The 14,151-nt window shown below is 39.6% G+C and overlaps 1 protein-coding gene across 1 annotated transcript in view; it reads right to left on the bottom strand.

The window, feature by feature from the left end:
• Nucleotides 1–14,151, bottom strand: part of ryr2a (ryanodine receptor 2a (cardiac)) — a 267,874-nt gene that overhangs the window by 193,191 nt on the left and 60,532 nt on the right. The window contains exons 4-9 of the mRNA XM_025909791.1: nt 9,259–9,333; nt 8,946–9,024; nt 8,237–8,349; nt 6,698–6,797; nt 3,124–3,220; nt 1,317–1,391 (exon numbers count right to left, since the gene is read on the bottom strand). Coding sequence (XP_025765576.1) covers nt 1,317–1,391; nt 3,124–3,220; nt 6,698–6,797; nt 8,237–8,349; nt 8,946–9,024; nt 9,259–9,333 — 539 coding nt within the window. The remainder of the gene's footprint in view (nt 1–1,316; nt 1,392–3,123; nt 3,221–6,697; nt 6,798–8,236; nt 8,350–8,945; nt 9,025–9,258; nt 9,334–14,151) is intronic.

A 14,151-nucleotide genomic window follows, 5' to 3' on the forward strand; every position in this document is an offset into this window, starting at 1 on the left:
GGTCCTGTAGGTATTTAATGAAAGCTCACTTTCACTGTGGTTTAACAGCAAGTTGATAAGAGCTAAGCCACTATGCCCTACAATATACAGAGAGACATGTTAGCTGCTGAACGTGACAGAGCACTTGGGTGAAGAAGAGCTGGTAGACCTCAAACCAGAGCAAAAAATACATTGATGAATCATGGCCCCGTAGTAGTGAGGTTCCAAGCAAAGTTTGAGGCTCGTTCCAAAAGTAAAGTAGGATTTAAAGTTGCCACTGTGATTGACAGGTGTCCCCACACACCTGCTTGTCCACCACTGTGGACCGTTTCTTAGCCATCGCCAGTTTATCTGTCTGTATCTGGAAAACCCACAGGATCTGGGATGATCCCTTTTTGACCTCTGGACTTCCAGGCCACATTCAGCACAGATGTTCCTGTATACGATGCCAGCCACTTTTATGGCATTATGGCGTTCCATGTATGTCCTGCCTGCTAGCATCTTGCACCCTGCAGTTATGTGTTGGATTGTCTCAGGGGCATCTTTGCACAGCCTGCACCTGCGTGTCATTTAAGTTCATATGTGTGCAAAGGCAGAGCAGTAGTGTCTTTCCCTGCTATTCTTGAGTTCCTCATTCACACAGTTTCTCTCTCAGCTCCCTATCATATGCTTTTTCTGGATCCACAAAGAGAAGGTGTAATCCCATCTGACCTTCTCCACACTTCTCCATCTACACTCTCAAAGCTAATACCCCGTCTGTAGCGCTCTTTCTCGGCTTGCAGCCATATTGCTGCTCACTGATCGTCACCTCTCTTCTTAACCTAGTTTCAACAGCTCTTTCACATGCATTCATCTTATGGCTCACCAGTACACCCCCCTCTCACTCTCCAAAACTGTGTTTAACAGTCTGGTTAAAAAGTTTACTGCCCTCTCTCCTACACGTCTCCATGCTGCCACAGGTATGTCATCTGAATCAACTACCCTCACTTCCTCCTTACTAAGCCTCCGCACTTCCTGATTCACTAACTGTCCTCAATCCATCCCCCTGTCTCTCTCTTATTTTCTACATTCATCAGTTCCTTAAATCCTGCTTTCATCTTCTCAACACAGTCTCTTCACTTGTTAACATGTTTCTGTCTAACCTGCTGCACACCCTTTCCAGCTCAATCTCTCTGCCTGATGCAACTATCACAACTTTCCTTTGTCTTCCTTTATCGTGTCTTGTGACCGACACTAGTAACACATTCGGTTTTGTATGTGTTTTACATGTGTTTTTATTTTGCATTAACTTGTTTGTAAAGATGTATGTAGAGCACATGTATGTTGTTTATACTCACACGACTCGCAGTGTCTCCAGCCTCCACAGTGACCTGGCATGACAGGACACTGCTCCGCCTTCGTAATGCACTGTCCTGGAGATACGAATGACAGAATTGCAAATCTGTTTTGACAAATCTCCCAACAGTGCTGTTATATTTGCAAAGAAGATTCATAAGTATTTAACCTGATTGTGCAGTCTCATAATAAACCCCAGCAGTTAGTCAGACGGGAGCACAGTCACTTTGAGCCTCATTGTTTAACAGCTTGGGAGTCTCCTTTGGGAACTTCTTAAAACTATAATTATTAATAGTCTTATTCATCTCAGTCAAAGCTCTCTGTCAGTAAAGGGACTTGTTACATTCTGTCCCTCCAGGCAGAACCAAGCTCCACACAAGACAAACTGAATATTATATGTGTAATGGCCCCAACTGGCAGGCGAAGAAAGCTGAAGGTAGGCAGAACAAAAATGTTGACTGGAGAGGCGTCGTTTGAAATAAGACTTGTAAACTATGTGTGCTCTTCTTGGTTTTAGAGTCGTCCAGTGGAATATAGCACAGCATTAGTTCAGCTTACCATCAAGCCTATATAATGGCCCAGTCACGCTAGACTACTGGGAGAAAAATAGTGGCTTCCCAGCATTGATTCTGTTTTTTTTGTTTGTTTGTTTTTTGCTGTGAAAGCAGCATTTCCAGTCATTCCAGCTGCTTGCTCAGAGGTTAAGCATGCAACACCCTCAACCTCTGTGACCACTTTTACTCACAAGGTAGTTGCACTGGTGGGATCTGTGGAGCTTGGATTGACTGCAATCACTTCCAGACAGGTTGGTAAAATTTTGAAAATACCTGCTTTCTAATGTATAAACACAGATTGCCAACATGATGCAGTCAGTCTGAGTCTGTGCTGATGAGCACAACTCTTCCTGCAACAAATATTCACTATTGGTGAAGGAATTGTTTAATTTCTGCTTCCAAACTGAAGCTTTTTTGCTTGGACTTTGAATGTACCGTGCTGTTTGCATATTTCTTAGACTTACATGTTTCAAATAATCAAACAGTTTTAATATTAGACAACCGTATATTGTTTCTCTTGTAAATAAATTCACTTAACTACATATGCTAATGTAATCAATGTATAAGACTATATGCTTATACAACTTTTGCTATAAAGAACTAAATAAGAAATGAATTTAATTATTAGTCCGTTATCATAATTACAAACAGAAAGCCCAGAGTATTTTATGAGACTGATTAAAAGAATAAATGATAAAATTTTCCCATTAATTACAATCCCCAAATTACTTTTTAATGGATTGAGATCGTATTAATTGTTTGATCTATTTCCCTCATTTTTTGATTGATAAATAATATACAGAGTCATCATATTATTTATTGGTGCAAATGAAACCTATTAATATTAGAAATGAGTCTTAATCCCTACATTCCTTATGTAATCCCTCTTCTTTATCTTCCTTATGTTTTCTAAGTCTTGATTCTTGTACAAATAGAATTAGAAATTTCAACTATACTGGAACAACACTGTACAGCCAGTGACGGCATGCTGAATTGGGGTAATGTGTGCATTTCTCTTTTTTCTCCTCTTGATCCAGCTGTATCTGGGCGCCGGTTCAGCTCACTGAGCCGAGCAGGCGACCATATGCCACATGGCTGAGAGTGGGTTCGAATCCACTCTGACTCTCTCTCTTGCACAGTATCATAGCATATGTCATCTCAAGGTAACTTATACAGGAAGGTTAAGACTTCCTCTGTGTGTGTGTGTAAATGGAATTATTTCAGAGTTGTAGCAGCACTTAGCATTGCACCTTACCGCCTTTGCTCATCTCCATGCTCCCCAGAAGGAACTGTTAGGCACTCGTCCATGTGACCGTGAAGTAGGCGCAGAACATCTCCTCCAATAAGGAAACCTAAAAGAAAGCAAAGGGTAAGGATTTTTGTTTTTTTATTAAATGAATGAAAATAAAAGGGGCAGATAGGAGGGCAGATCAGAGGGTGGAACTTGATACATAATTCTCCAGTGAAATGACATAAAAGCAGCAGTACGCTGCTATCTTGCATGCTTTGCTATTTTTGAAACTCATTTGAGTATTCGGATGAACCTGTCGTGGGAAGACAGCAGCAGAGATTGAGTGCAGCAGGAATTTAACATTTCTGAAACACACCTGTTCAGATATACAAAGATCAGTAGAAATACTTGTCCAAAAGAAAAACAGCTATGTTTCAAACAATGGCACTCAAAACATCAGCATCGGTGAAAAAGTGATTCATGAACTATTTCTGGACGTCCCACAAAAATTAGAATTTGCTTACAGATACAAAATTGTGAAAAGCTCCACAGCATTTTGTATAGAGGTGTTATATTGTACAAAGATTACTTTACGGCACCCTACCTTGTAAAATCTAGACAGAGAGAAAGGTTAAGAATTAAGAAAGGTTTTTCAGTCTGTTTGTGGATCTACACAGTAATAGATGTAATACAGGTCAGTAAGCACCTTGTTCCAAAGAACAGGACCACAGTAACAGAAAGCACTCTCAGCAGACTGAGATCTGATTCTGGGAACAGTTAAAAGATGTGAACCTGATGACCTGAGAGGTCTGACTGGGCTGTAGACAGTGAGCAAATCAGAGATGTACTGAGAGCTTTGTGAACTAACAGAAGAATTTTAAAGGTAATTCTATATTGCCCAGGAGCCAAATGAATAGAACTGAATGAACTGAAGACGTCCTACTAATGATTTGGGGAGTGCTGCAAACAGAGCATTGTAATAAGCTATCCTATTAATCTAACCAGTAGCTGCCCCATCCTGAGCCTGGTTCTTCCTGTTAAAAAGGGAGTTTTTCATTCAGACTGTCACCAAGTGCTTACTCACAGGGGGTCATCTGCTCGTTGGGCTTTCTCTGTAATATTGTAAGTTCTTTACCTCAAAATCTAAAACTCCTTGAGGCAGCTGGTGTTATGATTTGGTGCTTTATAAACAAAGCTGAATTGAATTGAAGTAGAACTAATCTACTCAGTATGAACAGTATTCAGTTTCTCATTGTCATTTTGAAGATAGTAAGCCATGTTCCTCTCTGGAGCATCCATCAGGGTGTGAATGTTAGCCAGACAGCAAGAAAGAAAAAGTGCTTGTTTAGGCATGTTGTACAAAGAACTATGAGTATGTAAATTAGAAAAGCATTATAGAAGAACCAGTCCATTTACGATTAAATAAACCAAGGACTGACAGTAATTGAATTTTCATTTGTGAAGATTTTAATCTGCTAACTGAAGCACATTTTCTACCCTTTGATTTGATGGGAGCCAATCAAGAACCTGACCTGTTAAACCAATAGTGTCACAAAGCCTTTGCGTTAGGTTATCATGGTCAACAGTGTTGAAAGCAGCAGAGACATCAGGAAGAACTGAAACTCTCTGTGAATCACTGTTGATCCTCCTGTTCATTAGTAATAACTGTTTAGTAAGAGCTGTTTCTGTGCTATGAGCTCTGAATCATGACTGCTACTTATCATTAAGACTGTGACTCGAATCGATTTTCCAAATACTTTGCTGAGGAATAAAAGATTAGACATAGGTCTGTAATTATTAATTACCAATAGATTAAAGTACCAATAGATTACAGTACATATAAGAGAAACAGGGAACCTGCCAGACTGTATAGAGCTGTTGATAATATTTACTAAATGGTTTATAAAAAGTGAGATACAGATCTGAACAGTTTGGTGGGGACGGGGTAAAATAAAGAAGATTTGCTGAAGATTTGCCAAATGATGTATTAGTAACTGTAGATGGTGAGGAGTTATGTGATCATGAGGTCCCAATATGGGAATTAGGGAATTACAGGAATGATGTTTTTTATACAGGGTCTAAGCTAGGGATAGCAATACTGATAAGAATTTAGCAATTCCATTAGTAGTGCAGTACGTTATTTTCCTCCTCCGCCACACAAACTGGAATCAGCTAATTGTAGTGCAAGTGCAAAAAGAACCGATAATCAGGACTGACAGGCAGGCAAACTAGCTACTGGGAACAGGTTCTCTACAAGAACCAGTTCTCAGTTCCCATCAGCTCCACATGATAAGCAGCTGGAATAAGGTGGGGTCGATTAGGACTGGCATAAGGACCCAGATGACAGTCGGACTGCTCAGACTGAATAGACTGTAAAGAACTGACTTAACCTGCTGAAATGGGAGTGCCAGAGTGGACAATAGGAGATGTTTGAGAACAGACGTTTTAAGTAGCTAACTGGGTTCTCAGAACAGACTGAAATCGCCAGTAAAGGAGACGTTGCGTGCAGTGCAGACTGATAAGAGCCATGTCTGCAGTGACCCGGCTGGCACCCTCTATGACAGCTCTCCGAGCCTGGGCCACGAGTCCTCATCGTGCATGGTGGTCACCATGGCTACCTCCAGATGTGTGTTTGCCGAGGTTCCGCCAGGGAGCTCAGCAGCAGTTCACTCTCCTGGATTTGGTGGAGGGTGGAAATTTGACTTTCCAGTTGGGCTGTTTTCTGGCTGAGCTGAAGAGTAGCCAGAAGGCAAGACGGTAGCAGATCTCTGAGGTGGAATCCGTCTGTAGCTATTTACAGTGCCATAGGGTGGCCAAAGGGGGAGTCCACAGAGTAGAAGACTACACACTGACAATAAACTGAAATGGGTTAAACACACCACTGGACTCGACTATTTTAATATCTGTCGGACTGACGATGCTCAGGATTGTCTACGAGTCTGTTGTGGCCAGTGCCATCCTCTGTGCTGCTGTATGCTGGAGAAGCAGGTTGAGGGTTGTAGATGCCAACAGACTCAATAAACTGATCTCTAAGCCAAGTAACATTGTGGGGATGGAGCTGGACTCTCTTAAGGTGGTGTTGCAGAGTCCAAGATAAGGACAATGTTGGGAATACCTCCCACTGACTCCATGACGTGCTGGCCACCATTTATATTTAATTAGTGTAATATACAGAGAAATTTATAATTAGAGCTATTTGTATCTATTAGAGTCATTTTGTTATTATTTGCAACTTGTAATATATTGTTTTATTTAATTTACTTACTGTTCTTACTGTGACTACATAATTGGACAGTGGTCATCCAGGTAGTGCCCCGCAGCTATAAGGTGGAAATCTAGCATTTTGACTCTTGCTACATGTGAACTGTGCATGGATGAGGTTTATGCTATATATTTGTCCCTTTTTTGAGAATACAGATTATTTAAGGGTCAGATTGTTGTTCAATTTATTTTTCATTGTTATAAAAATACTTTTTTTATATTCTTGATGTTTATTTACTTTATTATTGCCCATAATACATACGTATATTTGTGAACAAAGGTAAAACTGCAAAAAAGGAAGAAGAAAGAAGAGAGAGAGAGAAAGAGATAAGGATACCTTGTGCTACTTCACTCCCAGAACAGATGGGAGCCACACTCCACAGTGTCTGCTGGAAGGCTGCATCGACATGGAGACTGCCATTACCATAGGACAGGTGCTACAGGAAACAGACATGAGTCATGTTTGAACTATTACTGACGCACCACACTGAAATAAATACAGAAAATGTTTCCAAATCAGAAACACCATTTAGACAGTAAGAAAAGCAAATCAGTCCTGATGCATATGATTATGTGATTATTCAGACACTTTCAGAGTACAGGATTAACGGCACAATAAAGTAGGTGTTTTAAAAGGAAAACAGAACCAATGGAGAGCGAGATGTTGCAGAATGATTTCGGGAAATTAGGGTCACACAGGCAAAGAGACTCTTCAGCTTTCATCTGGCACCCACGGATCCCAAAGGAAACATTATATTATATTATAACATTATTTCCCAACTGTGTTGAGATTTTGTGACATGATCACATTATTTGTGCAGATTTCTCAGTTGCACATGTTGTCATATCATATTACAATCCAATCCATAACTTTAATAATAAATGATCAATATAACAAATACTATAAATATAATAAAATATAATAAATAATTATAATATACCTAACCAAGTAGATTTGTTGCCTAAACCTCACAAAAGACCCAATAAAATAGTGAATAAAATTGGACAGTATTTGCAGTCTCTGGTTTCTTGTGATTGTATGCCAATGCCACACAAGCTCATACTCTTTTTAAAACAAGTGTTATGAACACCAGTTACATTTTTACAATAACTCTGCAGGTAATGGTCTGTAAACCAGCTATTAACCAGAGTAGAAACACTGTTATCTTATTGTTTTTCTACAGTAAATATATTTAAAAAGGTGCTACTGACATGGAATTATCACCAGATGTTGGCAACAACCCATCCAATACAAAGATGCATAAAAGATGTCCATGAATTAAATTTTGTGTAATAATGACACGGGGAGAACGTACTGAACACATGAAGAAAGGGAGGCACAAAAAGGCATGGAAACTCTGGGCAGTTCTTTCTCATATGGCACTAGCATGCTTCATATAACTGAAGGAGACATTCTTGATTAAAAAAAGAAAATCTGCTGCCATCTACCAGGATGATGAAAATTAAATAAGGATGGATGTTTCACACAGGACAATGAGACAATGATGCTGCTAGAATCCAATCACCTGACCTGAGTCCAGCTGAAAATACACAGAAAGAACTAAAGAACTGTGTCATTTTGTATTATTTTTATTATTACGCAAAATTTAATTTATGGACATCTATGGTTTGATTCTGTACAGATTGGATGGGATGTGACTGGCATCTGGTGAGAATTTATGTCAATGGCACCTTTAGAAATATATTTTTTTAGAAAACAGGTGACGTCTTCAATATTTATTTTGCCTGCTGTAAATATAATTTGAAAATCCTACTAGAACTAGGACACATCTTGCCACATGAAGAAAGAAAGCAAGCAACATCAAGATCTGAGTTTGTCTTTGCTGGCATGTTCCCACACACAGCTGCTACTGACCAGATATCTTTCAGAGGAGACGCTGACCAGGATGAGATCATCTCCCACTCTAACCTTTTCTCCCTCTGAGCGCTGCTTTGATGCTGGATGGATGGTCCACCAGCATGCCTCGCCTACACACACACACACACACATCATCAGTATTACAGGAGATAAAGCAGCGATGTGTCCATGAAAAACAAACTTGTGTAAGAGCATCCATTTCCTTGGTGGGTGTGCGCCACTTTGGTTCAACCCTGAAACTGTATTGTAATTTCACTTTTAAAAACAGAGGTCAACAACAAGACAGACAGTAGACCGCGTTTTGGTGCATTATGTTTCTCCACAGTAGCTTTCATTTATCAGCAGTCAGACTCTATAATAACACTGAGTTTTATTCCAGTAATGATGTCAAGAAAATAAAAGCAAACAGCAGCATGACACCAAACCGCGGGTAACAACTTTATTTTGTTCAGAGTCAACTTTTTGGATTATATGCAATCGTGTGAGCAGTCAAATATTTTCACTTGGGCCAGGTTGGATCTTTTACAGTGTTACACAACAAGGACTATCTGAATTGTTTTTATTTCTTATTGTTTTCCATTGTTTTAGCTTTAAAATGAGACACACTCATTTCTGCTGCTGTCACAACTTTGCCTTAAGTTTGAAATAGTTCAAACTTAGGAACCGGTTTAGCTTTGGTGCAAATTTTTGTACAAAACATAAATACCTGTGGTATCTTCCTGCAGCCCCACGTCAAAAGCCAGTTTGTCTGTGGATGAACGCGAGGTGGACAGGCAACACAGGTACTAAACAGAGAAACACAAATAAATAAAATGATTTTATCAATCAAATTATCAAGAAATTATAGTATATTCACTGAACCTCTAGAACCGTGTGTGAACATTCAAACATTGTGCCTCAGCAGACGAATGAATCAAAGGCTTTTCTTTTTCTTATTCCCAACAATGTGTTAATATTCATTATAAAAGGACCTTTTTGCAGTATGTTTTTGGATGTAGTCTGTGTCACTGTTTACTGACCATTCCACTGTAGGAGTGTCGCAGGAGCACAGCGTGTCCGTACAGTAGAGTCCTATGACCTCCTCCCTGGGCCATCTGAGAGAATTATTGAAAGACAACAACACAGAACGTTAAAAAGACAAACAGCATCAAAGCACACATGTCAATAAACAGTAGAGCTAAAGCTGGCAATACAACAAACACAGGCAGAAATAAAATTTTGGCTTTATACAAAGCAAACAAGATGTTTCATCATAGCAGCTTAGAGGTACTCTTTGCAGAAGTGTAATCATTGCTACGTCACTGCCATCTTCCCATCCTTAGCTGATGGTGTAATTACAATATTCTATTGATTTCAAATGAAACAATGACTTGGGAACTGAGCCGATGGACTCACTGCTAACACCTGGTTCACATTCAGAGTGTCTTCTCTGGTCTAACAAGTAAATCACTGCTTAGAATATGACATGTGGGGGGCAACCACATCCCAGTGACCCATGACCTATGTTCCATGCAACCCTCCACTAGCCAATAAATGCAAAAATTATCAAATTATTTTAAAAAAGAAGAAATGCTCCTTATAACAAGTTTCATTATATTTTGTTCACTGCTATTGTTCTCAATTTTTTGTGATTTTTGATGGATATATCAAAAAGCCACAGCAATAAAACTATATGCCTGATATTGTGAACTCCACAAAAGTAGCTCTGACTACTCAGGGCCTGAGAACTGTTGGATTTTGACCAGGCACCCCCAGTACAGGAAGGACTGGAGTTTTTCTCTGTTTAAAAAGTCCAAGTCTTTGACCCTATGGTCAGGACTCGGGTATTAGAACCATTTCATTCTAATGATTACATTCTCTTTTAACTTTATTGATTACATTTTGATTAGATCTATTTTTGATTATATTCTGATTAAATTTAAGCATAATCAACTATTAGTATTCTATGTATTTTAAATAAAAGGAGATATGTTCATGTGGGACTGAGCTAGTGATTGAAGATACATAGCCTAAAATGAATGAAACATGAAGTATAATGATGTATAATGAAGGATTCTCATTATGTGACTGAATGTTTAAATGTGTTGGAATTATTGACAAGTCAAGTTAAAATACAACACAGAAAAGAAGAAATGTTTTTAAGGGATTTAAAGGTCAGAGAGAGAGAGAGAGAGAAAGAGAGAGAGAGGATGATAAGGTGTAGCTCAACATCAGGTGATTAAATGTCAACAACTGTGACAGGACGTCACAATAGGTGTGAGGCCAGACGTCATCTCTAAAGATGTGATCACTACCTGGTTTTGCATTTTTTGCTTTTTCTCTGCTCATTTTTGTCATGTTAGATTATAATTTCTAGAGGATTTGGATTTCCACTGTTTTTCTGTGGATTATAAGTTTGAGAACATTTGGATTTCCACTGTTTTTCTGTGGATTATAAGTTTGAGAACATTTGGATTTCCACTGTATTCCTGGGGGATTGGATTTCCAAGGGATGCTGCCTTCCTGTTGGACTAATATTATCAACACAGAGCAAAGAGATAAGTGCATCTTCAGACCTGGATGTGCCCATTTTCTCCGTAATCCTTCTGCTCTCAAAGATCAGAACAGAACCAGCATTAGATCAGAGTACGTTAATTAGATAAATACAATTCAATGATTTGATTATTGTTTTTTTGTTTTTTTGTTTTTTTTATTATTTGAGCCAGCTTTGGCTTCATTCCTGCTAAATTACTTTATTAAAATATCTTAAATGACTTTTTTTTTTTTTATTGTGGACATTCACTTTTTTGCCCTTTGTGAAACTATAGGTCAAAATCTACCAGTATTAGCAGCTCTTACAGGTTACTCTGGCCTCTAAAAGTAACAGACCCCTGGGACCCTGGGAGAACTTCGCTTTCACACTCAGCTCTCTCTTCATCATGACGGACCGTAGCAACAAACCAGACACCCCTTACTCCCAATGCACGGGAGACCCCGAGGGACATGGTCAAATGCCTTCTCCATGTGCACAAAACACATGTAGCGTGGTTGTGTAAACTAACATGCCCCCCCAGTGTCCTCAAGAGAGTAGAGAGCTGGTCCAGTGTTCCACAATCAGCACAATCAATACATGAACTCTCCTTTCCAGCACGCTGGCATTGACTTTACTGGGGAGGCTGAGGAGTGTGATCCCCTTATAGCTGGAGCACACCCCCTGGTCCCCCTTCTTAAAGATGGGAACCACCACCGCCCCTCATCTCCAAAACACAGAAACAAATTAACTCAGTTTTTTTTTTTTTTTGAGGAGACATTCTCTCCACACTGATGTGATTTAGAATTAAATTTCTATATTGATTAATGCATAAGCTGTTTTTTGACATCCAGTTCATGAGAAGAGTTTTCTTAGCAATCCATAAGGAACATAAGTGATTTATTTACTTATCTAGTTCACTTTTTCACCTAAGATGGACAGCTTGGGTGAGGTTGGGATCCAGCAACTAAACCACATCTTCACATATCCAGAGCCGTTGGTCAGGTGTGCAGGACCATACAGCATGCATAGTTGTCTTTGCAATGGGCACATTTGTTTGAGTGTGTAAGGCCTATTTGGAACAACCTTTGTCCTCTATAGTGTGCTCTGTAGAGAATTTTGTATTGTACAAGTTGTAAGTTGGGGCTTTTCTGAAGGTGTTTAAGCATATTGTGTTCAGAATGTTTTATCTGGATTTGTGGAAAGATCTTGCTCCCACTTGATGGTTTGGAGGGATACTGAATCATCACTTTTAAACAATAGCTTATAATTTTTAATAGGCATTTGAGGGTGCTGATATTTGTGGGACCAAGTAGTTAGTTCTAGATTCAGTTGATTGGGATTAAATTTTTCCTGTATTATGGACTTTAGTTACTAATATTAAAGAAAGGTATTGTTGCTGATTCTATAGTTTGATATAGAACTTTCCTTACTTTTTTTTTTACCCCTTTCTCATGCCATGACGAAAAATGTAATATTTTCTTTCTCTGACAAATATCTGGATTGTTCTGGTGTTGGCCAGAGGGGCCGATGGTGCGATATGGCAGCCTCGCTTCTGTCAGTCTGTCCCAGGGCAGCTGTGGCTACAACTGTAGCTTGCCTCCACCAGTGTGTGAATATGAGAGTGAATGAATAGTGGAATTGTAAAGCGCTTTGAGGGTCTCGAAAAGCGCTATATAACTGCAATCCATTATTATTATTATTATTATTATTATTATTATTATTAATATTATTATTAAATGGGTGCTAGTTTACATGGGATAAGTGAATGCCATGGTCCTCTCTTCACTGTAAATAAATTCACTGTCGCTTCTCAGTAAGTACTGCATTTGGGTCCTGTTTCTCCCACAAGCTTGACAGTGAAGACTTAATTTTTAAGATTAAGATATGTTAAGGCTTTTAAAGCAGTTTTGATGCTTAATATTGGAGTTTATAATTGGCAAATTTTTACTTGTCCACAGAATGCTTGTTCTAGGGCCAGCCAAGCCCTGTCTAACATAAGCTTGGTTTAATCCATTTTGAAACATGCAGCAATCTATTGGATAAGAAGTAGTGATGAAAATGTGCTAGTTCTAGACCACCATTGTGCTCTGGTTTTTGTTGAATATTTAGACTTATCTGTGATGGTTTATTTTCCATAAAAATGTAAGATTTGTTGGCGTCATCTGGGGACCACCGCCTCATTAGCACGCCATCCTGCAGGAAAAAACGGGGGTTGCACTTTCTGTAAAACAGGAACTCAAAGACTTGTCATTTTTCTGTGATTTAAACAAAGTAAGAGAGGGTTTATTAGGGGTCAGTAAAAGCAAGTGCTTTATTTTAAGCGGAATCCTTGTTTTAATGGTGGCAACTAATCTGCCCTATTTTCAGACTGCTGAATTTACATGGACAGTGTGCATTAATAAGAAGACCAGCAAATATCTGCAGAGGGTAAGGGAAGTCCTGAGGAGTCAGCTGAATAGATAGAACAAGTTCCTGACAATCGACACCTATGTCCTGATAATTGATCACCTATGTCGGTGATCAAGTACCCTGCTAGGGTAATAAGCTGGCCAAAGGAGGAGATAGAAGCCACTGACATCAAGACCAGGACAGACATGGACAGACCCCTGCATGGTGTTTATCACCAGCAGATAGAGGAGGTGGCTGACATCCAGCAGTCCTACCAGTGGACAAAGCTGGACTGAAAGACAGCACAGAGGCTCTAATCATGGCAGCACAGGAACAAGCTCTGAGCACAAGATCCATACAAACTGGGATCTACCACACCAGGCAAGACCCCAGGTGTGCAAAGATGGTCGTTAGACAATCCAGCACATAACAGCAGGGTGCAAGATGCTAGCAATCAGGCCATACATGGAGAACCATAACCAAGTGGCCGGCATAGTATACAGAAACATCTGTGCCGAGTATGGCCTGGAAATGGGATACCCGCCCAGGGTGGTCGAGAATGACCGAGCGAAGATCCTGTGGGACTTCCAGATACAGAAAGACAAACTGTTGATTGCTAACCAACCAGATAGTGGTGGACAAGCAGAGGAAGACAGCCGTAGTGGTATAAATGACAGCAACATCAGGAAAAAGGAAATTGGAGTAGTACTAAGGGTTGAGAGAAGAACTCGAGAAGATGGGTGAACGGTGAAGGTAACAGTGGTCCCAGTGGTAATCAGAGCACTCGGAGCAGTGACATTCCCTCCCAGCAGATCCCCCTAAGTAGCTCCGGCCAATCCCAGGAACAACATCCGAGAGCTGAGAGCGCAGTCCTAGGAAGAACTTCTTTAATGTACAGTAAATGATGCAATGGATATTAATGTGATATCAATATCTACTTTAATTTTTAAAATCTTGATAGTATCATTAGAATATTAACAGAAGTAAGTTTGTTGCCTCAGGCTGTTTCTAG

Source organism: Oreochromis niloticus, linkage group LG8 (assembly GCF_001858045.2).
Source record: "Oreochromis niloticus isolate F11D_XX linkage group LG8, O_niloticus_UMD_NMBU, whole genome shotgun sequence".
Taxonomy (NCBI): domain Eukaryota; kingdom Metazoa; phylum Chordata; class Actinopteri; order Cichliformes; family Cichlidae; genus Oreochromis; species Oreochromis niloticus.